This window comes from Oratosquilla oratoria, chromosome 14, assembly GCF_046742065.1.
Source record: "Oratosquilla oratoria isolate Oo_2021 chromosome 14, ASM4674206v1, whole genome shotgun sequence".
NCBI lineage: Eukaryota > Metazoa > Arthropoda > Malacostraca > Stomatopoda > Squillidae > Oratosquilla > Oratosquilla oratoria.
Window position 1 is genome coordinate 61,322,820 of NC_134790.1, and position 15,276 is coordinate 61,338,095.

At 38.7% G+C, this 15,276-nt stretch overlaps 1 protein-coding gene across 1 annotated transcript in view; it reads left to right on the plus strand.

The window, feature by feature from the left end:
- The window catches only part of Sema1a (semaphorin 1a), a 212,924-nt gene that overhangs the window by 177,874 nt on the left and 19,774 nt on the right, over positions 1-15,276 (plus strand). The window contains exons 11-14 of the mRNA XM_076197580.1: positions 7,594-7,739; positions 10,646-10,734; positions 12,833-13,061; positions 13,365-13,600. Of these exons, the coding sequence (XP_076053695.1) occupies positions 7,594-7,739; positions 10,646-10,734; positions 12,833-13,061; positions 13,365-13,600 (700 nt within the window). The remainder of the gene's footprint in view (positions 1-7,593; positions 7,740-10,645; positions 10,735-12,832; positions 13,062-13,364; positions 13,601-15,276) is intronic.

Here is a 15,276-nt window from a genome sequence, read left to right on the forward strand (position 1 = left end):
GTGCTGTGTCCTGTGACACTGCTTCTGACCCAGGGCAGTGGACAGGGTGCAGGGATGACCCGTCATCTAGGAGGTGCTAAGATGGGAGGGAGGGTGGAGGGGTGTGGAGTGTTTTCGGGGATGAAATGGGTGGGAATGTTTTTGTGCCTTGTCCTTTTTGGCTACCCCCCTGGTAAGGGGGGAAAAAAGCCTTGGTATATGTATGTATGTATGGGAAGAATTAAAAAGTACGAATAGCATTCAGGTACCAGACTTCAGGAGAGCTAATTTTGATGAGATGAGAGACTATATAAGACATTTGATCAGTTACAGAACCGACCCAGGGGGCTATGACTGTGTCAAATACATGGTCAGTCCGGACATCATTAACATGGTCAAGAGTTGGGTCACAGAGGGTAATATGCACACCTTGGGTCATGTCACTTGCAAGCGCAGAGTCAATAGCCTGGTCAGCAATGTGGATGAAATGTATAGTAACCTAACAGCTTTAATTCTAAATGCACAAAATAAATTTATTCCTCTCAAGTCAATATGGAAAAATAATAATACTCCCAAATTAATGACAGACAGACTGAAACATGAGATCAGAATAAAAAGAAGACTTTACATAAGAACAAAAAATGGGGAAACACACCTTAGATCCAAATATAATGATATGGCAAGATTGGTTAAAAAGAATATACACACAGCAAAATGTAACTATAAAATTAAGGTTGTCACACAAGCAAAATCCAATCCAAAGGACTTCTTTCATCTCTACAGAACAAAAAAATGAGGAAAGGATAAGCCCAGTTCAAAATGACAAAAATGTCATGATAGAATCAGAGGAAAAAATGAGTGAAGCATTTAACAAATATTTTCTCTCAGTGTTTACTAAGGAGAGGTTAGATAAGGTACCTGACTGCGATCCAATTTTCAGTGGGGATGAAGAAAGTAGACTATCTAATATCAGCATTAGTAAGGTAGAAGTAGTCAAACAGATTGAAAGACTTAAAGCTACAAAATCCCCAGGTCCAAATGAAATTTTTCCAAGGGTGCTTAAAGAGTGTAAATTTGACATCTGCAGCCAGTTAACAGAAATATTTAAGGGAGTGTCGTATCACTTTATAGAGTAGGTGAATTTTTTTTTCAAATATGTGTTTAATGAATATAGGTATAATACTTGATAGAGAGGACTTGTTAAACTAGGACAAGAGAAACACAAGAGGACATGGAAAGAAAATAAAAAAACATAGCTATAGAAGAGGTCTGGAGAAAAACAGTTTTTCACATAGAGTGGTAGACACTTGGAATAAACTGGACAATAAAAAAGTGTACGCAAAATCCATTCATGAGTTTAAGAGCAAACTAGACACTATGAGATACAAAGGTGGGACACCACAAGCGTAGCTCCCCTTCCTGCAAAATATGAGGTAAAACTAGATAAACTAGGTAAATACACTTACATTGGTGTGTAATTTCTCAGGGTATTGTGTTCCTCCCATGTATATATAAGGCATAGTGAATATTTAATGAAGATATAGTGAGCTCTAGTGAAGCTCTAATTACTTAATGGAAAATCCTTCCACATCATTCAGCTTGGTATGAAATGAAAGCTTAGAGTCTGGGGAACAAATCTTATTGAATACATTTTTTCAAACTAATACCTCTGATTTTTTTTATTAATTTGTTTCTCTGAATAATTCAAAAATGCTGCAAAATTCAGGTTTCATAAATAATTTTTTTATTCAAATTTCTTTTATTTTTTACTGTAGAAAATAAAGAGCATGATGTTTTCTTTCAAATGAAACAAAAATTACAAAAATCCATAAAGAACAACCGAAGATATTACAACAGAAAGCACAAAAAAACAATATATGACAGGGGATATAAATTTTCGTGACCATTTTTTGCGACCATTTGTTTGATGGTTGGGATGTATAGCAAATCTCCAATTTCCTCTTCTTTGCTGATGAAGTGTGAGGTGAGGATGAGTGGTGTGGCATGGGTGGAGGAGGTGTAAGGTTGGTGTGGCTAGTAAATGGTTGCAGAGTGCTGGGTACAGCTGCGCTGCTTTTCTCCTCTTTCTTTTTCCTTCTTGTTTCTATTTCAGGCACTGGGCCCTTTCCATATTCTGCCACTTCACTCTCTTGTTTCTTGTTTTTTTTTATCCATGATCACAGCAACAATACAGGGCGAGGAATCAAAATTGTTGTGTATGGTGAGAGCACCATGAGTGACGTCACCTTACTTTGACCCTGTCGACTGTCTCTGTTGGGTATGCTGGTGGGAGGAGTGGTCAAATATCTCCATAAACACAATTCTGTAGCAAAAAGCAAAATAGATATAGAAATGTTGATGCTATTTCAATATACAGAATGTTTTTTATGCAATGGGGTTGCCAGAGGTTGCCAATATTTTATCTTTTTTATGCTCTATAAAAAAAAATAGAAACAAAATACAGTTGTATAACTTTGTATGAGTGTTGACACCATCATAGGGATTCTTTTGGAATGTTTACCTAAAATTCGCTCATGTACCAGAATTTTTCGAATGATTGCTGGTGATGCTCCCTTAATATGTTGGTAGACATTGGTTTTGTGCCTATTGCTTGAGGGCAGGCAAACATTGTTCCTGTTTTTAAAAAGGGAGATAAATTGTCTGTGTGCAACTACAGGCCAGTCAGTTTGACATCATTTGTAGGTAAAATGCTAGAATTAATAATAGTTAATAGACTCAGAGAACACATTGAGAGACATAATTTGATTCATGACACACGGCATGGTTTCTCGAAAGGTAAGTCATGTGTGACTAATCTTCTAACCTTTTACACTAAAGTATATAAGGCATCAGATAACAATGATATTTATGATATTACTTGCCTTGACTTTAGCAAAGCTTTTGACAAGGTGCCCCACCAGAGACTACTAAATAAAATCAAAGCCCCATGGCATAGGAGGAAGAGTGTTAGAATGGATTAGAGCTTGGGTCAGTGACAGAAAACAGCAGGTCACCATAAATGGTGTAAAATCCAGGTGGGGGAGTGTTAGAATGATGGTGATGTTAAAAAGTTTGCTGGTGACACTAAAATAGGATGCCTAATTAGGTCAGGAGACGACTCCAAGATTCTACAGGATGATCTTAACAAATTGTTCACATGGTTGGTGAAATGGCAAATGAACTTCAGTATCTCAAAGTGCAGCGTGTTAAATGTAGGGCTGCGCAACCCCGAAAATAGATATAGCTTATATAACATGTTTTTAGAGAAAATTGAGTGCAAGAGAGACTTGGGAGTTCTAGTGAGTCCAGACCTTAAATCCAGGAAATGGTGCATTAGTGCCAGGAATAAAGCTAACAGATCATTAGGTTTTATTGCTAGGATGGTTACAAATAGAAGTGCAGAGGTAATTATCAGACTCTATCTAGTGTTAGACCCGTCCTTGACTATGCGGTACAGTTTTAGTCTCCGTCCCATAGAATGGATATCAGTTCACTAGAATCAGTACAGAGGAGAATGACCAAAATGATACATGGGCTAAGAAATTTACCTTACAAAGATAGGCTTAGGCACCATAACTTACACTCTCTGGAAAGATGCAAAGTGTGGGGTGATCTAATAGAGGTGTATAAGTGGATGAAAGGCTTTAACAAGGGTGATGCAAACAAGGTCATCATATTAAGACAACAGGGCAGGACTTGCAGAAATGCATTTAAATTGGACAAATTTAGATTTAAGAAGGAAATAGGCAAGAACTTGTTTACTAATAGGGTGGTCAACAAATGGAATAGACTTAGTAACCATGTAGTGAGTGCTGAAGCTATCAGTTGTTTTAAGAAGCGGTTAGACAACTTTATGGATGGGGATGAGAGGTGGTAATGGACATGGAACTGCCTAGTGTAGGCCTTATGGTTTCTTGCAGTCTTCTTTATTCTTATGTTCTTATTGTGCAAGAATTCACATAGATCCTTGGCCATAAATGAGGATCCGCGATCAGAACGCTGGTAGGAAGGCATACCAAATATTCAAATATCAGATTTAGACAATGGATTATAGTACCAGTGGTCATGTTCTGACAGGCAAATGCAAATGGAAAATGAGAATACTCATCTACCACTGTGGTCATACAGCGGTTTTTGGAGTTCAAGGGTAGAGGCTCCTCGAAGTCCAAACTAAGACAATCAAAGGGCTGTGTGGCTTTGATAAGGGGAGTTTGGTCTGGTTTGTAGAACTGAGGCTTCAATCAGATACACTGAGGACATTCAGACCACACCCTTCTCACATCTTCCATGGAAAAAGGAAGATTTCTCACTCTTGACAAAATAAACAAGTCTTGTTGCACCAGGGTGGCAAAGTTGAGTGTGGAGCTCAGATAGTTTCTCAATATTGACAGTAGCTGCACACTGAGCATGAGAGTGTCTGCAGAAATGTATTTACCAGGATGGTATATGATTTCATAGTTGTAGCATCCCAACTCAATCCTCCATTGTTGAATTTTATCATTCTTGATTTTTACAAGCTGATTTATATGGAACATATAGCTGACAGCCTGTTGGTCCATAACTTAGGTAAAACATTGCCCTGTCAAGTAATGAGACAACCTCTTTCCAGATTCCACAATTGCACATGCCTCCTTTTCTACTGCAGTGTATGCATTCAGTGTGAGGGTGGGGGAGAAAAAGGCAGCTGGACAACATGCCTGATTTAGAGTAGCAGCTATGGCTGTATCAGAGGCATCAGTTTCAACTACCAAAGGAATAGTTTCATAAATCAAGTGCACAACAGCCTTCCCAATCTCTTCTTTGAGATCATTGATGGCCTTCCAGGCCTCTGGACTCAGAGGAAAAGTGTCAGTAGCAACAAGAGGTCTGATCTTGTCAGAGAGTTGGGAAACCCACTGTGAATAATAGGAAAACATACCAATAACATGGCATAAGGAAGTATGGTCTTTAGGGATCAGTAATTCCTTCAATGGATGTAAACATTCAGAATCTGGTTTGAGAGAGCTGTGGGTTATTGTGTAACCAAGAAAATCTAATGATTTTTTTTAGAAATGAGAAACTTAGTCTCATTGAAGGTAAGGTTGTGGAACCAGGCAGCCTCTTGAAACTTGTCAATTTCTCATCATGCTCCAGCTGGGTCTTCCCTGCCACAACAATATTGTCCACAAGTATAAGTTCCATGCAGATCGTGTTGCTTGATGATGTCAATAGTTATGGTGTTTGCAACCCCAAATGGCACTTTGTGGAACTGATATAGCTTGCCATTCACTTCAAAAGCAGTATATGGCTTGTCCTCTTCTCATATAGGTAACTGGTGATAATTACTTTTCAGGTCCAGTGAACTATAGTACTTGTAATGAGACAGTTCTGTGACAAGGTTGTTTATTCTTAGAAGATATTACACATTCTAACAAGTGAATCTATTAATGGTCTGTCCATAGTCAACAACCAATCTCTTTTGTTAGTACTTGTTCGACACAGTAAGAACTTGTGCCCTCCATGGAGATGTACTCTCCTCAATAACACCATCATGTAGCATCTTGTTAATTTCAGACCTTATGAACTTCTTATCATCATCCCATCATCATCCCCAAACTTCTGAGGTTTTGTTGCAATGAGGAGCAAGACTTGAAAAGAGATGAGGTGTATCCACCAAAGCAAACAGTACACTGCAAGTGGCAGAGTTGTAGATATTTAGATCTTTCTTGGATCTGCCAAAGTCCACAGTGACACTAGAGTGTTGACTCATAAAGTCTTGACCAAGAATGATGTGGCAGCACAGAAAGCCTTGGATTGTAGTAGCACTCACCCTTCAGATTGATATCAACTGTGCAGCGTCCCTTCACAGGAGATGTGAGTGATGAAGAGGCCATAGATATGCTTCCAGTCGCTGGAACAACTTTCAACTTGTGCTTAGCATAACTATGTGAAATGAAAGATTCAGAGCTCCCTATGTTGATAAGAGCGGTTGTTTCATCATTACCAACCAAAACATGCACAGTAACTCGCCAAAGTAGTCCTGGGGAAGAAGCAGAGATGGCAGCCAGCATAGAAGATTGAGTGGATGCAGAAGTAGAAAATGTAGTAGACCAGCACACCTTAGCAAAGTGTCCCTGCTTATTACACTTATAACAAGTGACATTTCTTGTAGGGCACTGTCCACGATTGTGATGGGGACAACCACGGAAATAGCATCAGGACTTTGAATTGGCAGCAGTACAGGTTCTTTCCACAGAATAAATAGTTTCAGATATTGCAGCAGCACAGGTCCCATCATTGGTGTGAGCAGGCTCAGGTGTTGCAACAGCTCTTACACCATTGACAGGAAAACAAGAATAAGACTGAGGTCTTCTGAGCAACATCAAGTGACCTGGCTTGATCAACAGCCATACTCAGATCCAAAGTTTTCTTTTCAAGCAATTGTTGCCTAATTGGATGAGAGAGCAAGCCATTGATGAAAGAATCCTGTATGTAGTCATCCCAATTCTGTGAAGCAGTAACAGCCTTAAAGTTACAATCCTTGTTGAGCAGTTGAAGCTCTTGTAGGTGCTTGTCCATTGTCTCCCCATCATATTGCCTATGAGTAGCCAACACAAGTCTCACAAACATTTCATTTTTGGGCTTGACTTGGAGGTCTTTCAGAAGATCTATAGCTGAATCATAGGTTGTGCACTCTGCAGTGTGATCATATACAGTTGGAGAGACAAAATTGATCAATGTATCCAGCTTGTTTGGATTAAGGCTTGCAATTGATTCCAGGAATGCAGAGAAAGTATAATTCCAGTTATTCCATTCTCATGCAGCAGTAGGCAAGTTGGGAGATACATCCAGGCATTTAGGTCTCAGAAATTTATCCATCTTCAGATCAGATGCAGTTTGTTAGTTGAATAAATTGTTGCGCTCATAAATAAGAGTCGATGCCTTTCTCTAGGCTTTATTCAACTAACAAAACATCAATACAGTCTGAAAACAAAACAGAAACAATATAAGTAAACATACCCATTCTAATCAGGTTAACATGCACAATTAGTTATAAGTAGACAAAATAATGTAGTGTAACCCATCAGGCAATCATACATATAAAGTTACATGAAGCTTAGATCACCATACTGCTGCTCTTAGTATGTTTATTTTTATTTTATTAATTTTTTTTTATGATTACTGTCAGATCCTTGATGTTTGGTCTGAGGGATATGTGAGTATCAGAAGTGAGGACCAGAATTTTAGGATTATTTTCCATTGGAAGGGTTTGGCCATTTTATTTTACTATTTGTAGGCTTTCATGTTTGGGGTTTGTGAGTACTTGTATCTCATGACTGGTTTTTGTGAGGGTTAACAAACACCTCTTGACAACCTGACCTTTAAGTACTAAGATGCAGGATATATATATATATTTTTTTAAGGAAAAGATTATGTAAATACAATAAGTAAAAAAAAAAAAAAAAAAAAAAAAAAAAAAAAAAAAATATTACATTTAAACTAGTAAAATAGTTCTCAAATATTTGTACTTCATTTCTTTCTAACACTACCCTTATACAACTCAATAAAATTTTCCTCTTCTCACTGTGACCCCAATGTTCTCCCGCCATGACCTTACCTTTCCTCCTCGAGCAGGTACCGGAGCCACGACCGGGGCAGTGTGTGTCAGATTCCAGCACGCTGCCTGATGTTACGCTCAACTTCATCAAGTCTCATTCTTTCATGGATGAAGCAGTACCTGCCTTCTTTGGCCAACCTATCCTCATCAGGACAAGCTTCCAGTATGTATAAATGTCCTGATTTTATCACTTACTCATATATTCCAGGAATGAAATTATATGTTAGAGATGTGTCCTGAAAGAGAAATAGTAGTAAATATAGTGTTTGTAAAGAAAGATAAAGGTAACTATACATGGACCAGGATGGTTGGTGGGAGAGTAGTTGAGAGGTCAATCAGTCAATCTACGAGTATTGCCCTAGGGCTCCTTTGCAGGAGACCCATGGCTCTTAGGTAACCAGCAACAACCACCAGATTAGCACACAGATCACTCAAAGAAGAATGTGGTTCATATGAAGTTTGTATACTGTGTAACCAGGAGTCTCTGATGATCAAAATCTGTGCTTGCCACTGAATCTTACTAACTTGTTGATTTTCACTGTTAGTTCCTTTAGGTATATACAGAAAAATATGTGCCATCATAAATAAGGCCTATGGTTGTAGGGCTCTTGTCCAATGTAAGAAATTGGCCATTCTATTTGACTGTAAGATGTTTTCTTGATCTGTAACTGGGGTGAGCAATGTCACACATGTATTGTGTGGTATTGGTGGATGATTGTTGTACATGTTTGAATAATGAGCTGTAGGAGTGGTTTTTTTTTTTTTTTTATTATTATTATTCATTTACCTAGTTGTATTTTGCGGGAAGGGGAGCTACACTCGTGGTGTCCCGCCTTAATATCTCACAGTGTCTAGTTTGCTCCTAAACTCATAAATGGTTTTTGTGCACACTATTTCATTGTATTTTATATTCCCTTGGTGTAGTTTCACCATTTCCTGTTTGTTTTTAAGTTTACCATTCACATATCGATAGAATAGTTTGGGTTGCTCTTTGCATTTATCTATAATATCCTTTTCATGGTTCCTTTTTTCCTCACTTCTCACTTTAACATACTCATTTCTAAACTTGCCATTTTCCATTTTTTTTTTTTATCTTTTCTCCACCTTTTCCAAGCTCTGTCCCTTCTGTCTTTTGCCTCACTGCATCTTTTGTTGAACCGGCATTTAATGTACACTCTCTCTAGCTTCTGTCTTGGTACGTGCCTATTCACCCCTTCATTGTAATTTTCCATAAAGATATTCCATTTCTCATCCACTTTTGTCTCTTCCATGTAAAATTTTTCCCAGTTTGCATTCTGGAAGAATTTCTTTAGCTTTGCAAAGTCTGTTTTGTTGTACATCAATCTTCCTTTCCTATGCTTTTCATTTCTCTCCATGTGTATTTCTTCCTTTAGTTCAGTTTCAATGAGTATATGGTCACGCTTTAGTGTCTTGTATTGGATTTTATCCACAATTTCAGGTTCTGTTGTAAATATTAAATTGGTTTCCACCTTTGTTTTGTTAGTCATAGTATGGCATATGTCTGAGGTAGGGTCCGAGAACAGTTATGATCTGACCATAATACAAACCTGGTGAATCAGGGCACCAGGCAACAAGGTAACTGGACTTTTTCCTCATTCTCCTTGTTTTCCTCATATGAGTACTGGTCCCCTGTACCCTACTTCTGGTGCTTCAGGTTATAATGTACTGCTTCCTAGTGCTCATACTAATTGCCCACTCCATCCTGAGATACAGGATAATTTTTAGAATTAATTAATAGGTGACCTTAGCTGCAATGTAGCATTCACTATAACAACATGTTGATACAGCTGTAGAATAATGTAGTATATCATTAATGGTACTACTCTGATATGGTACTCACTCATACTGTTTTGTTACCTTTTAGCATTATTTTGTTGTTCCTTTGCTTAATGCAATGTTCCTTATTGTGATGGTGCTCAATTTGTGGTCTCAATATCCTATGTGTTTTGAACATTTAATAATATTAGCAAAACTATAACAATGTTTATGTGTCATATGTGTACTGACTAGTATTACTCTTGACTGTCTCTGGTCCCCTTAACCCCCTATGTATGTTGTCTGTGTAACTTAGTATAGAATAACAATCCAATGAGGACCACAATGGAAATAAGCATACATGCTTTTTTGTGTTATCCTTGGCAATTGCAATTATTAATTCGAGCTATGTGTTCTTGTCATTGTCTGCACTTCATGTATGTTGATTCTTTGCCAAATAAATTTATTATTATTATTATCTCTTTCCAACCTGAATATTTTCCTCTGAGTACTACTCTCATCTTTCTACCAATCAGGAAGTCCTCCATCCATTTTAGTAGGTTCCCTTGTATCTCTCCTATATGTTCCATTTTTTTTTTTATAATTTTTATGTGGTATCTTGTCGAAAGCTTTTTGTAAGTCCAGGAAGGCACAATCAGGCCATCCATTCCTTTCTTGCACTATGTCTATTAGTCTTGAGTAAAAACATATTAAGTTTGTGGTACATGATCTTCCTTGTCTGAACCCAAATTGTCTTGGGTTTATTATATTATTTTCTTCCAGGTGTTTTACCCATCTGTTCTTGATAATTTTCTCACAAATTTTGGCTTGTTAGTGAGACCGGTCTATAGTTAGTTGGTTCTTCCTTGTTTCCTCCTTTATATATTGGTACAATGTTAGCATTTTGCAGTCTTTTGATATTTTTCCTTCTTTAAGTGAGCAACTTATTATGTTATGTATTTTGTCCATTAGTTCTTCTTTGCATTCTTTTAGAATCCAATTTGCAATTCCGTCCGGGCGATGCGATTTCCTGACATCAAGGTTTGATAGGCGTTCCATTATTTCTTTTTGTATTATTATTATATCACTCATGGGGGAGATTGCACTTCGTTTCCTTCGTCCCAATATTGTGCCTTCTCTCTAGTGAAAACAGACTTGAAGTGATTAATCATGACTTCGGCCATTTAGTCGTATTTTGCAACATGAATTGTGTTTTCTCTATTTAAAGTAATCTGATCTTATATGTGCCATCATAATGAAATATTTAGGAAATTAATTTTCTTTTATTCACAGCTATAGTGGACGTTTCACTTCCATTGCTGTAGACCAGCAAGTACGGACTCCAGATGGCAAAACATACGATGTTCTCTTCATAGGCACAGGTTAGTGAATATGTTGTATTTTGAGGGAAATTTGTCTTTGCATTAATTGAAATGCATTAATAGAAGAGAAGGTAGTAAGAGGAAGATGGGTAGAGTATTTTAGGGAGTTGCTAAATGTGAAGGAAGATAGAGAGGGAGAGGTAGTTGCAGTGGGGAGCGCCAAGAAAATGACAATGATGAGTGAGGAATATGGAGGAGAAATAAGGAAAGATGAGGTGAAGGTAGTTGTTAAGATGATGAGAACAGGTAAGGCACTTGGGTTGGATGGATGTCATTCAGAATGTCAGGTAGGGGTTGCGTGGATCAGATTTTTGTGGTAAGATAGATGTGTGAAAAAGCTTTAGGAAAAGGTAAGAATGTTTTTTGGGCTTTTATGGATTTGGAAAAGGCTTATGACAGGGTAGACAGGAGGGTACTGTGGGAGATATTGCAGATATATAGGATAGGAGGAAAGCCTTTAAGAGCAGTCAAGAGTTTTTACGAGAGTAGTAGAGCTTATGTTAGAGTAAGAAATGGAGAGAGAGAGTGATTTGAGGTAAAGGTTGGACTTCATCAGGTATGTGTTATGTTACCTTGGCTGTTCAATTTATACAAGGATGGGGTGGTGCAAGAGGTAAATGCAAGGATAGTGGGTCAGGGATTTGAGAGTGTTAAAGAAAATGGAGAAAAGTGGAAGATAAGCCAGTTGTCGTTTGCTGACGACACTGCGCTTGTAGCAGGATTAGAGGAGGGATTGAGGAAGTTAGTGTCAGAGTTTGGGGAGGTGTGCGCTTGTAGCAGGATTAGAGGAGGGATTGAGGAATTTAGTGTCAGAGTTTGGGGAGGTGTTTGAAAGAAGGAAGTTGAAGATAAATGTAGGTAAAAGTAAGGTGATGAGATGTACAAGGGGGAAAGTGGCAGCAGACTGGAGGTGAGTATTAAGGGGATAGAGACTGGAGGAAGTAGATAATTTTAGATACTTGGGTGTGAATGTGGCAGGAAAGGGAGAAGTGGAGATATGGTAGAATGTAGATTGAGAGAAGTGAGTAAATGCCTTGGGGGATTAAAAAGTGTAATGAGAAATAGACATTTGGGAATGGATGCTAAGAGGAGATTATATGAAGGAGTGATTGTGCCGACAGCAATGTATGGGGCAGAAACATGAAATATAAGAGAGGAAAAGAGGAGGAGTTTGAATGTGTTTGAGATGAGGTGTCTGAGAAGTATGATACTGTGAGAAACGAGGAGGTGAGGAGGAGAACGGGGGTGGAAAGGTAGTTGGGAGATAGGGTTGATGAAAGAGTATTGGGTTGGTGTGGACACATGGGAAGAATGAGTGAAGAAAGATTAATAAAAGAGGGTGGAAGGAGTGAACATGAAGAGGCAACCAAGGATGATATGGATGGATAGGTTAAAAGGGGTATTGGGAAAGAGAGGAATGTCTGTTGAGGAAGAATGGGAGAGGACAGAAGATAGGGGTGAATGGAGAATGGTTGTGTATGGATAATGCTGTGATGCACGAGGGGGAGTGGGTGGGGGATAGGGGGTGAGGGAGTATGTGTGAAAAATAAATTGATGCAGCCCGAAGGAATTTCTCTTTGTCTTCTCCATTTCTGCAAGAGAGGATAGAGAGGGGGTGTCGCTGATTTAATGAAGCAGCCTTGATGTGGATGTGTTCTGTCTTGCAAAACTGCTTTTGACCCAGGGTAGTGGGCGAGATGCAGGGATGACCCGTCATCCAGGAGGAGCTAAGATAAGAAGGAGGGAAGTGGGTGGATGGGAGTGGAGTATGTGGGGACGGAATGGGTGGGAGTGGTTTTTATGCCTTTGTTTTTAGCAACCTCCCTTATAAGGGTATATGTATGTATGTATTAATGGAAAGAAGCTACAGTAGAACAGTGAATAATTAAAAGTTTTTCTTGTGTTAATTAGAAAAGAAGGATTGTGTTACCTAGATAAGTGATTGAGATCATTTAATTCCTTCAGATCAAGGGCCTCCCTTAACAGAAGAACTTAATGAATGTCACTATTTAATGGATTAATAAGAAAATATTTGTATAAGGTAGTTATGGGAAGTAGGACTTTCCTGATGCATTTTTGTGATATTTTCAAATAATAGATGATGGGAAAGTGGTGAAAGCCGTGAACACAAAGTCAGCGGACTCTTATCAGGAGGTGGAGCCCTTCATCATAGAGGAATTGGTTGTGTTTCCTCACAACATAGCAGTTACATCTTTAGAAGTAATACGACCACCACGACAACATCCACGTCTGTTGGTGGTATCTCGGTCAGAGATCCATTCTATTCCTCTGCACCGCTGTTACACTGAAAAGATTTTAACATGCAGGTAGGAATATTATTATCTAATTTTAGAGCAATGTTGAGTGATGAGATTTCACCATTCTCTTTCTCCTTATCTTTCTAAACTCTCTTTCGAAACTATGTCTTCTGCTTTTGTGAAGGTTTACTACCATTATTATTTATATGCAATTAGTAGATTTGTTTAGCTTTGGTTATTGCAAATAGGAATATAAACACCTTGTAAAAATTTGTGCTTTATCTTTTGAAAATGAGGCTGAAAATATTAAACAGATCTAACAAAAAAAAATTATGTACTATGCATTATTGTAATTCTACCCTTTTCTTTTAGTGAATGTGTTGCATTGCAAGACCCTTACTGTGCTTGGGACAAGTTCAATCACAAGTGTCGTACCGTCAGTCCTGGTAAAGAACTTATTCAGAACATCAGCCAGGGTGTTCACCGTGACTGTGGTAAGACTGAGAGGAAGCCATTGCAGTCAGTACCAACTGGTAGTACACCAATGGCAAAACCTGACCACCCTCCCCAGGATCAGCCAAACATTGGTAAATCTAGGTTTCCAGATGGTAAGTACAATATTGTAATTTATGTAGGAAAGAATGTGAAGGGCTAGAGGAACTGGAAAGTTTTAAATATTTAGTATCACAGTCAATCAATCCACTGCTCCTGGTCTCTCTTGCAGAAGACCTGTAGCCTTTAGGATCACATGTGGGAATGAATGGAGGAGTGGATGTTGAAATAAATGATAAAATTATTTAATCAATCTGTTGCCTCAGGTCTCTTTTGCCAGAGACCCACAGGCCTCAACCAACAACAACCCCTAATTGGCCCACAAGTCACTCAGGGAAGAGATAATATGTTGTTGTCTGGGTAAGGCTAGAGTAGGGTGTTCTTTGTCCAGGCCTATTCTATGTTAGTGATGGTTGGAATGCAGTTGTGCTAGAATGGTTTTTGCATGTAAGAGGGATTTCTCTGGAGGACTGATGTTTGGGGTAGTTTAATGGAGTTTAGAGGTCAGTCTTAGAGAGTAAAGGAAGCAAGTCTGAGTGGAATGAAAAGTGTTTTGAGGAGCAGGTAATTGGGGAGAGATACAAAGAGTTTATATGAAGGAGTATTTATACCCCTGAGACTGTATGAACCAGAGACCTGCAATATAAGGGAGGGAGGTAGGAAGAGTGAATGTTTTTGAAATTATGTGTTTGAGAAATATGTTGCAAGAGCAGATAGTGTGAGAAATATGGTATGATGGAGAACAGGGGTGGAAAGAATGCTGAGGTGGTTTGAGAATATGGAAAAAATTAATGAAAATGGCCTACAAAAAGAGGATGAAAAGCAAAAGTGGATGGAGTGAGCTTGAGAAGACCACAAATGAGGTGGATGAGGTGAAGGGTTTTTTGGATGCATGTGGAATGTCTGTCAAGCAGGTAAGAGAGAGTGCAAACAATAGAAGTGAAGGGAAGGAGATTGTAAATGGGTGAAAGGATGATATGACCCAAAAGGATGTTCTTCTCATTTGCTTTATAAATTACTTTGTGGGTAAGGAGGGGGTTGCCAACTGTTGAGACCCACTGTGCCTTGCTGAATTGCCCTTGACCTAAGGGGTTTGGCAGGAACAGGGATGACCCTTTGTCCATGAGGTGCTGAGATGGGAGGGATGTTAAATGGTTTCTGTTGGTATATGAAGTAGGTGTGTTCTCTGCCTTGGTCACCCCTCTTATATGAGGGAATATTCCTTTGGTATGTGAGAGGGAGGGTGGAGGGGTGTGGAGTGTATTCAGGGATGGAATGGGTGGGAATGATTTTATGCCTTTTCCTTTTTGGCTACCTCCCTTGTAAGGGGGAAAAAGCCTTGGTATATGTATGTATGTATGTATGTATGTTGAATGACAGGTGATCTTTCATTTGAGAAGCTAATTCCATTGGATCTTCATTCTCTTTACCTCTTGTAGCGGCAAGAGGATCTTCTTCTCTGTGAACCTCACTGAGCCCCATGATATCTCAGCTTATATTTTCCAAGTCTTTCATGAAACTCTCCATTTTGTGGTCTTCTGTGAGGGTTCTCACCATGTGTGGGTCCTCATTTTCTTAGGTTATTTAATGGCTAAGGCTTGGACAGTACTTATTTACATTCAGTGACATATTGCCCAAAAGCACACAAGGCAGTATGGTTGGACCTTTAGGTCATCAGTTCATTTATTGTTTAAAGTTTCATTGACTGGAAACCTGTAACCCAACACCAGCT